Consider the following 14,370-nt stretch of genomic DNA (forward strand, 5'->3'; position numbering starts at 1 on the left):
CCCCAGCCTAAGGGCACTGTGGCTACGTTAGCCTACCCCGAGGACCAGACATGATGCCTTTTTAACTGACATGAGTGAGAGAAGAGTTTGGCCCACCATTCTGTCTTTTCATTCTTAATTATATTTGAGAGTAATGGGATTTATTAATACAAGCCATGCTTGATGCCTCTTCCTAGATTTCACACACTTCTTTGTCTTATTTTCAGGGTGAAGCGGGTCTTCCTGGTCTTCGGGGTTTACCTGGACTGAGAGGAGAAAAAGGAGACCAGGTGAGTGACTGTGAGCCCCAGCTTGATTTTTTTGGCCATTTGGCACCAGGAAGACTTATCTCGAGTGTCCTTAAATGATGTTCACTCTTGGTTTAGTAAGCAGCTGTACCTCTTCCAAAAAGGTACTTTGCTGCCTAGTGACTGTTCCTAATTGCAGCAGAGGTGCTAATGAAGTGTCTATCCTAAATGCAGAATGTTATGACTGATGCCATGCTGCATGTGAGGCAGTAGAAGAGGTAGAGTGCTCTTTAGGTCTCACTTTCAGGAATACCTGCCTGAATTTAAAAACAAACAAACAAACAAACAAAACCCCCAAAAAACCCAACAACAACAAAAAATCACAAATCTCCCTTGCTGCTGAGTCCTGGAGAAGTTTCCAGATGGCTGGACTATTTTCTGATGGCCAAACTTCCACCCATATCCTGATGTCTACTGCTTCTGCTGAACAGCTCCAGACCTCCAGAGGCATCCACATGCTGGGAAGTAGTTGGATCAGGGGCCTAACAGTAATTTTAGCCATGTAAATGAGGCCTCCACTCCTGATAACTGACTACATGCGTAAGTGTGATCAATAAGGATCTAAAATCAACTGAGATCTTACCATTCAGTTTGCTATGTGATATGTATTGTAGAGCATAGGATATAGAATATATTCTCTATACATAAAATCATAGAAATATAAGTCAGATAGCTTCTATTTGAATGCAAGATACATTTTGTGTATGCACTTTGAGGAGTACTCACATCATCCTTGTTAAGCAACTCCCATTCAGATGACCAGGTTATCTGTTTTTTATAACTGTATCAGGAAGTAGGATCTTCTAAATGCAAGTTATTTTAGGATTGATGCTCTCCTTTCCATGAACCTAATTGCTGTTGATTGGCTTTGAAAATAGTGTGGATTTTATGAAGTCATCTCCAAAATGTTACATTTTTAATTGCTTGCACTGTAAGAGCAATTGAAAGTGTAAAATATTCTAGTGGAACTGATGCAATTGAATCAAAATGTCTATTTCCTGCTTTCCTTTCCCTGCTTTTAGGGAGAAAAAGGAAAAGATGGTCTCCTGGGACTGAAAGGTGAAAGAGGAGAAAAGGTAAGTTAAGAAATGAGCAGGATCCTCCATAGACAAGAGAGGAAAAGAGACAAGAGGGCAGAGACAAGTGATAAAGGAGAATATCTGAGAAACATGGGAAGGCTTTCAGCTGAGCTTTATAGAGGAGCAGCAGAAAAAGCTGTGTGTGGAACAAAGACAATAATTTCTTGAGTAATGCAAGAAATAGTAAGCAGCTGATTAATTCTAAGGACAATTTATTTAGTTCAAGGAAACTTTTTTTTGTTCTAGAATTGGCTGATAGAAGTGAGCCTGGAATTAAATTCTGAAGAAGTTTTCTGTGCCTGCCTGTGATGTGCTACAACAATAATTTAAGAAATGATCTGGGCTTCTGCCATCACAACACTATTAATTTTAGTGAAAATGAGAGCACTAGACAAAGGTGATGTCCACCAAAATTTACATTCAACCCCTTTGAACATGAAGGTGAAGATGAAACATTGACCTTGTAGATGCTTATGGCTGTGTAGTGAAAAAATTGCCCTCATTATAGTGGCAATAGCCATCAGGAAGTGGATGCAACTTTATTCTTCTTCCTAGGATACTTCAGTCTTCAGTTTACCAGTGACTTTCACCATCTCTGGAGGTGGTAATTCTTTCATGGGTGGTCAAATGACATCTCCAATGAAGCACCCAAATCTCCTATATCTTGGAAGTTAACAGGGGGACTGATGTTTGTAGAGCACAACCCCCAGGAAGGTCAATGGCAACTAAGACACCTGGACTGTAACTCTCAGGAGATACTCCAGCAACAGTACAGTTTTAACTAAAAAATTAGAGGGAAAACTGGATTTAGAAACTTATATTTTTCATGGAAAACAGAGATTTTTTTTTTTCCATCCACAAAAGAAGTTCAGCTAAAACATGTTGTTTAATCAGTAATTTTGGTCAACTTTAACTTAAAATACAAATTAAACTTCATATGCCTCCTACACTGGATGGAGTAACATTAGAAATTCATTGACCTGTGAAGTCAGGTCAATGATAAAGTAATAAAGTGATAAAAACAACAAAGTTAGAATCCTGCATTCAACAAAGCAGGGACAGCAGAAATTCTGGCCAGAGGAATGGGGTAAATTCCACCCATCAGAGAAGTGCTGTGGGATTTTCAGTGTCACTGAGCTGGCAGGTTATCATTGGGTTACATCTCAGCTGATAATGTTGCATCTTCTAACTGATAATGTTGGATTTTATTTGGGCATCTTTTTATATCCTTAGTTATATTTTTCTCCTCTTTCTAGGGTGACACAGGTTCCCCTGGGCCACCAGGCTTACCTGGAACAGTAAGTAAGATTGTGTTCTGTGCTGTAACAATATTCAAGGCATCATCACATTTCCTTCACACGAATTCCTCAGAAACAAAGCTTTTCAAGACCTTTACTTTTCTGCAGAATCTTTAGGACCTATTTACTCTAAGATTATCTCCCTTTGCTTCAGAGAAGCAATATCAAGATATATTTGGTCTTTTTATTTTATGGGGAGGATGTATCTTCCTCTGCCTCTTTACAAACAGCATTTTTGTATGTCCTTGCCTTGTGGTGGCACTTAAATTGAATTTGTGATTTGTTTAGCAGCTGTGGGAGCTGTCTGAAGAAGGTCATGGCTGAAAACAGGCAGTACGTTCATACAGGTTTTCCAGGGTGAGCTTGATTTTTCCCACTGGGATCTCAAGATTAAGACTGGCTCACTCTCAACAGATACCAGTGAACAACAACTTGGCTTCTTGGGGAACAATTCACTTTTTCCAGGAAGAGCAGAGTTCCACTTCTCACTGACATGAATTTAGGGGGTGGAGCATTCAGCTTCAATGATGCTGCAGCTTTCCAGAACCTCCATTGCATACAGTGGCATCCTGTGCTGTAATCCCAAAAAGACCCTCACATCCCATAGCTCATTCTGGGTTCAGCACTGAATCCAACAAACAAACCAGTCATACCTGATTGCATGTACCCTTCCTTTCTGCTAATAATAATTTTTAAAAAACCCCAAAGCAACCAAACAAGAAAACATCAATTTATTGTTTTAAAAATGAATCTGCAAAATTAGTTTTGGGAGCATGAGTATAATTACAATGAAGTTCACTGGTGGTTAAACAGCATCCACTGAATGTAAACACATAAACCTCAGAATTCCCTCCAGCAAAATCTCAGTAAGCAGTGTGGAGTAAGCACTAGGAACAGGGCTGTCATTGCAACAGGAGGGCTGATCCCAGTCACAGATCCTCCTAAAAATGGCAGATATCCACTTGTCAGCTGTGCTGGTTACGGCTGCCACATTCACAAATTATGGAGAGAATTTGACTCAAGGTCTGTTGGTGAAAATCAAGTGTCTAAAAACCTTCACGCAGCAGTGGAGGAGGTGTTATAATTTATTCCCTGCCATTAATTAGGCTTTTTCAGTCTGTGCCAAAGGATATTTCATGGTATCATGTAGGAAGATTCCATGTGTATCACGGAAGAAGGACCCAGTCACAACACTAAGGATAAATCTGTCTTAGTAAAGCAGAGAAGGCAGCTTACAAACACAGTACAACATGGCTAGTGACAGAGAAGATAGGCCTGACTGCTCAATCTTCCTGTGTTTGTAAGGAGAAATAATTTATATTTCAGCTGGAAAAGTAGGTGATGATTTTGACATATCCTCATTTCATCACTATTTCAGCTGGTGATGATTTTGACATATCCTCATTTCATCAAGGACTAATTTTTTCTTCCTAATTTTGTCAGTTTTGATAAAAGATACTGCCTCTCTCTACAAAGCTTTATCCTTTATTTGTGGCTAGTCCTTCAGGATGACTGTGTAATTCCTAAGACAAATATGCTGAGATGTATATGTACAAAGCAGAGAGAGAACACACTGAGCTAGCCATGGAGTCAGGAAATTTAATAATACTGAAGATGGCTGCAAGTGGAAAACTGAGCTGGAGATTGCTAGCAGTAACTTGCTAACAAGGTTAAAGACTGATTGGTTTTTCCTAGTGGTGGGACCTACAGGATGGTTTTGAGTTTTTGTTCATATTTCAAATACTCTAGGAAATGTCTGATATTTGTGGGCTTTTTTCCAAACAGCCAGATGTTATGAGTTGCTCATTTATAAACCTACTGATGGATATATGAAATGTGCACTCTATAATGACAAGAATACCTAAAATATTGCATTTCAAGGAAAATAGGTAGTGCTTCTTTTAACTTTCTGGTTTCTCTTCCAGACAGCCTTTTTCACCCCACACCCTAGGATTCCTGTAAGTAACATCTCTAATAAACATGGTTTCTGGCTTATTGCCTCTTGTATCCGATAGATACACAGCACCTTAGTATCTTCCATGTTATTTACATGCTTTCAGTAAAGAACTCAGCTTGAGTCTGGTTCTGGGCAACTTCACCATTGCAACTAGCCATGATGAGAAGTCTATAGCTGTCCCAGTAACAGCAGCATCCAGGCCAACTCTGGCTGGGACATAGCTGTATGCTGTCCCAGTGTCTTAAATTAAGTTTAAAATGAAGTTTTATTTCCCAATTGCAGCACATAATGGGAAATATCAGACATTGTATAGGATCACACCGTTGGTATGTGAATAAGCTTGTTAAGGATCAGGAGGTTTTATGACATGTATAAATGGCAGAGGTAGATTGTAAGAGTGACATTAGAGAAGAAAATGCATATGCCAGGGTCTTCAGAGGCTGAGGAAAGAAATAGAAATGTGAAGTAGTACTGGAAATAGAGACAAGATTTCTTTAGTTCACTTCTCCTCTTGGCTCGTAGTTTGCTAATATATACACTAAGGAAATACGAAGAACAATGACATCTTACGTGGGTTTTGTAGTGCTACAATCAGAGAAGTTCTCTCTTTTGCTTTGAGTGCATCACTCTTGTAAATGCACTGCAAGACAGCAAAGAATAAAAAGCTTGAAGTGTGTCAGCAGGTCAGGTTGCTGGGATTTCTCCATGTGTAAGATGAATGTGATGATATTTACTGTAGCACAGGTGTGCACAGTGTTGAGAGGTTTGGGAGAAGAGGAGGTAAGGATAGTTACCTTTCATTTACAGCTTTACAAATTAAGGTGTTAGAAGGTAGTGATAAGCCTAGGAGAGTGTCATATGTTACGTTATAGAGACTGCAGGACCAGCAGAGTGCTGCAAGTTGTCACGCACTCTCCAAAACACAGTATTTGCCATTGCTTTCCATTGACTAGATGGTGTACAGCATCAGGGAGTGACTTACACAGGTGTAGACAGGAAACACACCCTTGACAGAAGACAGCAGGATCATAACTCTCTTTACTTATTATTAGTTAAAATAAATTTAATTAAAGCTCACCTTGGTAATTGTGAGAAATGGAAAATCTCTGACCAAGTGAGTCTGAGCTCCCATGTACCCACCACTGCATCTCCATTGTGTGTTTGGGGTGCATCCTGTGTTGTGAGCTCTGCAGAAACTCACTGATGCAGCAGGGCAGTAGAGGGGGTGTTAGTTTCTTCCATGGGGTGCAGGGAACTTTTTCATGTGTATTTAGGCCTGTGAGTTAAAATCATTAAATATTTCTTGGAGATGGGGTGTGTGAGAACCACAGTGGTATTCAGGTATGATGGCTGGAAAGAGGCAAAAGCAGTAAAGCAGGAGATGACTCCTCACTTGGCATTCTACCTCCCGCTGCATCTGGGCACATCTGAGCCCACACTGCACTTGCTCTCCTTTAAGTGGCACAGAAATGACTAACACGTTAATTGAGACTACAGGAGGACACTGCTGAGAGCAGGTCAAGGAAGCTGCAAGCACTGATCTGGCTCAGGTTGGTAGCAGCTGTTATCTGTTATTGTATTATTTCTGTTCATTGAGCTGTAGGAAAGAAGTGGGTGGCAGTGGACTAAGTCCAGCTGCCGGGGGCAGAGGTCTCCACAACGTGCAGCACTAGCAGACAATGTTAATAGTCTCAGCAGATAGTTGTGGGCTTGGCAAGTGTGAAAAGACTTGCAAGCTGATTTGCTGGCAGGTTGGGTTAAGAAATGCTGCCTCTTCCTTGTGTTTGTGGCTATACAAGGACATTCAAAAGGATCTGGGGATGTCAGTAGACAGCTGGCTGTATATGAGCCAGCAGTGTGCACAGGTGGCCAAGAAGGCCAATGGCATCCTGGGTTGTACCAGAAATAGTGTGGCCAGCGGGACCAGGGAGGTCATCCTTCCTCTGTACTTAACACTGGTGAGGCTGCACCTTGAATACTGTGTCCAGTTCTGGGCCCCTCACTCCAAGAAGGACGTTGCGGTGCTGGAGTGTTTCCAGAGAAGGGCAATGGAGCTGAGGAAGGGTCTGGAGAACAAGTCTTATGAGGAGCGGCTGAGGGAACTGGGGTTGTTTAGCCTGGAGAGGAGGAGGCCGAGGGAGACCTTATCACTGTTTACAACTGCCTGAAAGGAGGTACTAGCAAGGCGGGTGTGTGTCTCTTTTCCCAGGTAACCAGTAATAGAACAAGAGGCAATGGCCTTAAGTTGCACCAAGGGAGGTACAGATTGGATGTCAAGAAAAATTTCTTCACTGAAAGGGTCATCAGGCAGTGGAACGGGCTGCCTGTGGAGGTAGTTGAGTCACCTTCCCTGGAGGTGTTTAAAGGACAGGTAGATGAGGTGCTTAGAGATATGGTTTAGTAGTGGACAGGTACGGATGAACTCGATGGTCTCAAAGGTCTTTTCCAACCAAGCGATTCTATGATTTTATGATTAGACTGGAATTTTGCCAATTTTGCATTCCTATGCAATACTGTGCAACTCAAGTATCAAGGAAAAAGTGGGATAAAGGAGAATATTAAAAAAGCATCCTCCTTTTACCTGTTGAGTTACTTCTTTCCTTTGCAGTCCTGTTTTCACTGGTAATATGTGCCCGTATTCCCGCTTAGTAACACCGTCCTTGCTTACAGATTTATTGCTGTGTGTCAGTGCTTCGTTGCTCTGCTCTCTCAAAAGGGCTTCCAAGTTTAAAATGTCTTTATGCAAGACAACTTCCAGGCACAGCCATACAAATTGGTTGCTTACAACCCTTTGCTGGAACTACTTGAGGTGGTCCCGTTATCTTTCTGAAGGCCACTAGATGGCACAAGGGACTACCTGATTAAAAGTTAATCTAGCGGGATGCTACTTGTAGAATAAAATTCCTCTTATCATTTATCACAGAAGATAATATTTATTCATAATGCGTAACAAATACAGACACAAGTAATATTTATGCAGTTACATTAATTTTTTCTGTTAGAGAATCATTTGCAAATGGACTTTGAATTCCCAGGTGTTGCAGAAATGATTGCCAAATAGCTGACATGAATAAAATTCAAGTTGATTTGTCTTGGGCTCTGCATTTTGACTGATCACTATTCCTTGCGTGTGTATGTAGCTTAAATCACTGATGTTCTTACTCTTCCTTGATTGCATAATTGAAACACCTTGTATGATAAATAATGAATAAGTAACGATTGCTGTTGCCTGAATACATATGTTCATATAAATATACAAATATGAGTATTCATGTGCTGCCTGTTTTATTCCAGCTAGTTCCATAATTATGTGCTGTTTCTTTTCAATTTATAAAAAGCAGAAATATGGACTTACTGATTATTGTTCTAGAACTCATCACAAAGCTGATGAACTTCTGTCTGAAAGCATCTTCAGTTTACTGTAAGGAGGAAGAACAGGAATAAATTAATCTTATAAGACAATGATGGTGGTGCATGAAATAAAGTACTGACATTGCAGGAGGGAAGGGAAGTTGCATGACTGTATAGAGATGTTAACAGACCCAGAGATCAGGAAAAGCTGTGTAGTGCACATCTTTGGAAGAGCTCGAGACGAGACCCTGAACACCCCTCTCTTATAGGTGAAATAGGGGAGCTGTCTGTATGTTGTATCATTTCTCCGACTGTAGGATGTCATTAGGCCTGTGGTCCTACAGAGAGGCAGTGCAGTGGCACTAGTGCTTTTGATCTTGGTTGTATAATCTGACCTTTTAATACATTGAAGCTGAATTGATCAAATTTTGGAATGGTAAATTCTTTCACTACTATTCTCTCTGAGCGAAAACTTTTCTCTCTTTAAATTAGAAATTCTTGCAGTTGGTATAAAGTCAGCCTCAGAAGCCTAGACAAAGATCTCCAAATCTTTGTGTCTGATATGGTAATTTCAATTTGTTGTCCTCAAAGTCCTTTGAGGAAGCTACTCTTATGTCAGAAATGGGTAACTGATTGAAAGAGCCCTCTTACCAAACAGGACTAGCATGACTTCCAGCCACAGAAATAACTTTTCTTTCTCTCATGTCTCATTTTTTTACATCAGGGTGAACCTGGACCAAAAGGGGAGAAAGGAGATCGAGGAACGAGCGGAGAACCTGTAAGCACAGCCAAGTGTTTCTTCAGTTGGTTTTGAACTTTAGCAAGGAGAGGACATAAGAGATGCCTGTTTTGGAGGGAGAAGTGGGGGACATGCTTCTTCCACAGTGGGGATGCTTCTTTCATCAGAAATGGCCACAGTGGTGCTTGGCTTTGTACTGGGTATACAGGAAGCTGGGTGACTACATGGAACTAAGCACCTAATTTATAGCTGTGGGCCTTAGTGGTTGAGAAGAGGACTATGGGGTTTGCTAGACAGAACTTGTCTGACAGTGAGGTGGTACAGGATTTATTAAGAGCTTTTGAAGAGATGTGGCCTAGCTGAATTGTGCATTTGGCTACTTTGTTTATATTCTGCCTTGCTCTGTTCTGTGTGGAGTCCTCAAGACAAACAGTCGTGTACAGTCACAGCCTCCATAAAAAACACCCTTTCTTCTCCTTTTGATCGGGAGAAGAAATGAGAAGTTTACTTCAGCTTCTTCACATCTCCCTCTGTTTTTGCAGGGATTACCTGGGGTCCCAGGTGAACAGGGTGTCCCAGGACCTGCTGGACTACAGGTAAGGCAGACAAGAAGAAAATCTTTGACATGACCAGAGAGGGATGTTTTCAAGGTCTATATCACTGTGAATATCACTGCCCATTTCTCCTTGCTCATTGTTGTAAGTTCAGGGAGTTCTGCAGAGGTATTTACTTTTGCTGGCCATCAGGACAACATGAGGAAAATCAAAGCAGAAACATGATGTCTCTGTAGCATGAGCAGTATTGTCTGAGAGACTCTTTCCAATTTCATGATCCTTCAAGATGGCATCTTGTATTGATGCCACTGAAACATAGATCATACATTGGTAAAACATTTCAGAGCATTCAGATTCAACTCCAGCCCATGTGACCCTGAATGCACTATGGCTCATGTGAAATGGTTTTATAGTCTCAATTACTTCTGAATATTTCTTGGCTCACATATTATTTCCAGTCATCACCGAGGTATGTTTTCATGTCAACATGAGACAGCGTTCACTCTGCCACTACCTGTGCTGTGCCCAAGCCTTATAGTGAGCTGTTACTTGGGCCTGAACAGCTTAAACAGGTTAACAGCAATTTTAGCATTATGAAAAAAAACAAACAGTAATACCATGCAACTTTTCACTAACATCTGCTAGATGGGGAATTGTTTGGTGAGTAGACTCTGTGATGCCATAATCCTTAAGAAAGGGCTATGTGGTATGTGGGACTGGGGCAAACCCTCTGCACTATGATCTATTGTGACCATTTCTAAATGACTGTTGTTTGTTTTTGAGAACTGGAGGCAAAACTTCCTCTGTGCAAGGAGCCTATAAGAGTTGAGCTGGAAATTAAGTAGCTGTTAGGCCTGAGGATAGAAAGGAGTTTCACTCAGATGGATGTCTGCAAGTTTCAGCATCCTGTGCTGAAAAACAGCCTCTGAGCTGATCAGTCATTAGTAATTCTTCTTCTGTCTCTAGGTTTTATTTTTATATTTCATTTTCTTGCTGCACGGGGAACTGGGAGCCATTTCCTCAACCATTAAACTCTCTTGTGAATTGATTAATGAAAACCATTGTCTGATGCACATTCAGGCATCTTGAAGTCTTTTTGGCTGGCAGGCAGTCCTGTCCCATCTCTCATCAGCTGGTATCTCTCTTCTTTCCGCACAGGGTACAAAGGGACAGAAAGGAGCTCGAGGTGAAGCCGGAGCCCCTGGAGAGGCTGTGAGTAACTGCTTCCCTTGCAGCATTTTTCCCTGACAGTAACACACCTGAAGGAGCTCTGAAGTCAATGCCTTGCAGATTCGCAGTCTCAGGCTGCTTGGGTTCAGGGAATATCCTAAAATGCAGCTGGAAGAGTCACTGCTTGTGGGCAAACAGGCACAGCTACACTGAACAAATCAATGCCACAATCAGCCCAGCTCTAAATTGTGCATCTTTTGTTGGCCAAGTCTCTCTCTCTCTAACAAAATGCCCTCTTTTCTGGGTGAGGTTGTTAGTGCTCTGCAATATCAACTAAGTCCAGGCAGCCAGCTGGTGCAGGGAGCTCACATCTCATCAGCAGCCTGAATTAGGTTTTGATCACGGTTGGTTTTAGGCTTTTTAGTAAATTCTGCTTTCTTTAATACAGACTCATCACCAGAGGAAGCATCGCATACTGCTTTTTGAGGCATGTGTTGTAGGGAGTGCTGCTGTTGTCTGACTGTGCTAAAGAACAGCAAAGGATTCAAATCTGCTTTATTTTCATGAGAGCGTATAAGCCCTTTGCAGCTGTATAAAAGGCCACATACTTTCTTTGCAAACAGAGAAGGAAGACTGAAGAGCTATTAGAAATAACAATTCAGAGAGAAGATGTCTGCGTCTGGGAGAAGGAGGGAATAGGAAATCCAAATTAAACATCCTAGAGCACTGAAATCTCTTCTTTCACTTTTGTGTTCATGGTCTTCCTTCTTGAGCTTGTGTTTAGACATTGACTCTAGCAGTGCTGTGACCCTAAACTCTGAACTGCCTGTCCTCAGCTCTCTTTCACTCTTGATTGAAGGACTCCTTAATCTTTTATTGGGGAAAAAAAAGAAAAAAAGATATAAACCATCCCCCTTCCACCAAACCTATCCATTGGTTTTATTTCTTTGTATAACCTGGTGGCTCAGAGGATCTTAATGATATGAAATGCAGGTACATGCAGGCATCTTTTTTTTTGTCCATCCTCTCACAGAATGCCACTACTCCAAATGTTTCTATTGGCTCATAGACCAGTGACTGTAAATAACACAGAAATGAGGAAACCTTGAATTCTCTTTCAGGAACCCAAAGGCAACAGGTAGACATTCACTTTGTGAAGAATTGTGCTGTGAAAGATTTTCACCATCTCCCAACAGTTTGCATTGTCCTGCAAGATGTTACCCCAGCCCTTCCAGCAGAAGGGTTTTTTTTGGACTCTGCTCCAATTCAGATAGTTTATTGCAGTCTGCTGATGCAGATGTTTTTAGACAGTCTGTCTGGTTTAACCCTAAATGCATTAAACATGCTGATAGAAATCCTTTTCCTTGCAAAGCTGTGATGACAGGTGAATCCTGGCCAATGCAAGGTGATGAGCAACTTACAGAGCAACTTCAACCTGATACTGTCAGATATAAAGGAAAATGTCTAAATATAGCCTGGAAACCCCAAACATACATCTCTATGGGGACATAAATCCCCATATATATGTCCTCTCATGTCCTCCATGCATTTTTGGGGACACACATGGGCTGTCCCACTCTAAAAAATCTTTCACTTGCAAACAGAAAAGGCCTGCAATTCAGAGCTATAACACTCTGAATGGTTTGTGCTGTTCATCTATTTAGTGCAAATGTTTTCAGGTTTTGTTCCTCAAAGTAGAGAAAGGTAGAAGTGTCAACAAAGCGTATTTTGTTGACCTAGATTTTTATTTTAGTGATATATCAACATACTTTCCTCTTTTCTTTTGATGTTTAAGGCCCAGACTTTCCTTCCTGTATCTCAGATAGATTTAGCATTTATTTTGATGGAAGGTAGTTTTAAGCTCCCAAAGAGACTCTTCATCCACTTAGTATTGTTTCATGCTTCTTTACTCTACAAAGTGTTTCACAAAAATGCTGGTTTTTGCTTTGTGCTTGTACAACACCTTGTCTGACATGAACAACAATTTTGCATGGAACATCTTGTTCCTATGGTGGTACAAATTGTGAATTACATATGCATACACACTTCATTTTCTTAAAACAGGGTGTGACTGGACCAGCAGGGCCCCCAGGTCCAAGAGGCTTGCCAGGAAATGTGGTATGTAAGCACCAGTGTATTTGTTTTCCCATCTGTGCCCTGATTTCTTTATTTGATGTTTAGATTTCCTTTCCACAGGGTTTACTATCAGGTTCAAAAGGCTATGTTTCATTACACCTTTTTTTTATGGTTGAATTGAAAGATCTGGAGGCATCTTGACATGATGTATCCATGAAACAAATTCTCATATTCATTTTTAGCAAGAGGGAGGCATGGAGCTGCTTTGTTTTTCACCAAATTGTCAAAAAATATTTTTGCTGCCAGCTCTTCAAGAGAAAAATTGCAAAGTTTATTGTCTCTCTGGTTTTGTTTCATTTGCCTCATTTTCATTTGTCCTTTCTTTTTGAAAACATGACTTCCTGATATAAAAATTGCATGGTGAACTCCCATTTTTATTATAAAAGCATGCAAGTATTTGATCCTACAATCAGAGCTTTGAAATCACTACAGTGTCCTCCTCACCTTGTTAGATGTTCATCATCATTGTTAAATTGTACATGGTAGGAGTTTTCATGTTTGCAAAAAAATCTTTGGACTAATTCTGCTCCCTGCTCCACCAGTGTAATTTTCTTTCCAGTGCTTGGGTTTTATGTGGGTTTACACCAGAGTAAGTGAAAAACAGCAGTTAGACCCCATGTTATAATGTATTCAGACACAGTGGTTTAGCAATTTCCAGCATTTGCTCTTCAAGGCAGAGTTTATTACCTGGGCAATCCAAGAAATCTTAAATTTCCTTTCTACTAATTGTTAAGATACATTTGGTTTAATTATATTAATGTAGCAATTTAATTGAAAACTGAAAGATGATACCGAAAATTAAAAACTTTTCCAATTTCATATTCCTTTAAGAAAACTTCTATACCAGTAATATAAATATATTGCCTATAAAAGCTAATATAGTTGGAAATAATTTTTACTGGTGCAAAAAGGAAAATAATTATCACCTCCATCCTATGAGGAGGTCAATCCAATCTTACTGGTGCCAAGACGTCATCACATCTTAAAATGAAGTACCACTCCATAATGTGTTTTAGTGAGTTAAAAAGTTACAGTATTTAATTTGGAGCTCTGAATCACCTATATTTTGACTAGGAATCCTTTGAGATCTGCAAGATGTGAAAAGGATTGAAAACTGAAATAGAGAGGAAAATGAATATAGCTATGTTTTCCAATGTATAGCTTTGGAGAGCAGTAGCTATAAAAAGTTATATTTTGAGACTTTTGACTTCTCTGATACAGAGGTGATGATTGGGGGTTTGCTGGTACTGGATTAGGAACTGCTGAGGATTTCACGGGGTGAAAAAAATAGTTATTGGTAGAGAGTTCACAAATATAAGATTAGCTCAATTTCTGGTTTTGCCGTTCAGCTCTTTTTTATATTGAAAAAACAACAACAACAACAAAAAAAAAAACACCTCAAAAAACTCCTTTAAGCACTTGGTACACAGCTCTTCCATGGTGTTCTCTGGATTACAGGTTGTCTGTACTGGGAAGTGTAAAACTGATACTAATCCTTGAGATAGATTGTACTGAACCCACAGGTCTGTCCATTTCCTTTAGGATCAAATAATGCCTAAAAAGAAAGTTTTAAGCTTTAGAGTTCCTTTTCTTTCCAGGGTGTGCCTGGAGACCCCGGACTACCAGGAAAGGATGGAGAAAAGGGGGAAAAGGCAAGTTTGTTCTTTCATGGATTTGTTTCTTTTCTTCTTGGGCATTTTAAGTAACCTGGGACAGAAGCAGAATGAACTGGGAAATTATTTCATAGGTTTGTGGATAGTTAAGACACATGGACTCATTAGATCATCTTGTCTGACCTC

General features: G+C 40.4%; 1 protein-coding gene across 1 annotated transcript in view; it reads left to right on the forward strand.

Annotated features, from left to right (window-relative positions):
- Nucleotides 1–206: 206 nt before the first annotated feature.
- LOC104522546 (collagen alpha-1(XXII) chain-like) overlaps nt 207–14,370 on the forward strand; it is a gene marked incomplete at its 5' end in the record, with an annotated part of 60,792 nt that continues 46,628 nt past the window's right edge. Inside the window, 9 exons of the mRNA XM_010164875.1 lie at nt 207–269; nt 1,310–1,363; nt 2,623–2,664; nt 4,590–4,622; nt 8,697–8,750; nt 9,254–9,307; nt 10,424–10,477; nt 12,500–12,553; nt 14,170–14,223. Of these exons, the coding sequence (XP_010163177.1) occupies nt 207–269; nt 1,310–1,363; nt 2,623–2,664; nt 4,590–4,622; nt 8,697–8,750; nt 9,254–9,307; nt 10,424–10,477; nt 12,500–12,553; nt 14,170–14,223 (462 nt within the window). The remainder of the gene's footprint in view (nt 270–1,309; nt 1,364–2,622; nt 2,665–4,589; nt 4,623–8,696; nt 8,751–9,253; nt 9,308–10,423; nt 10,478–12,499; nt 12,554–14,169; nt 14,224–14,370) is intronic.

This window comes from Antrostomus carolinensis, unplaced genomic scaffold, assembly GCF_000700745.2.
Source record: "Antrostomus carolinensis isolate BGI_N321 unplaced genomic scaffold, ASM70074v2 scaffold7413, whole genome shotgun sequence".
Classification (NCBI taxonomy): Eukaryota; Metazoa; Chordata; class Aves; order Caprimulgiformes; family Caprimulgidae; genus Antrostomus; species Antrostomus carolinensis.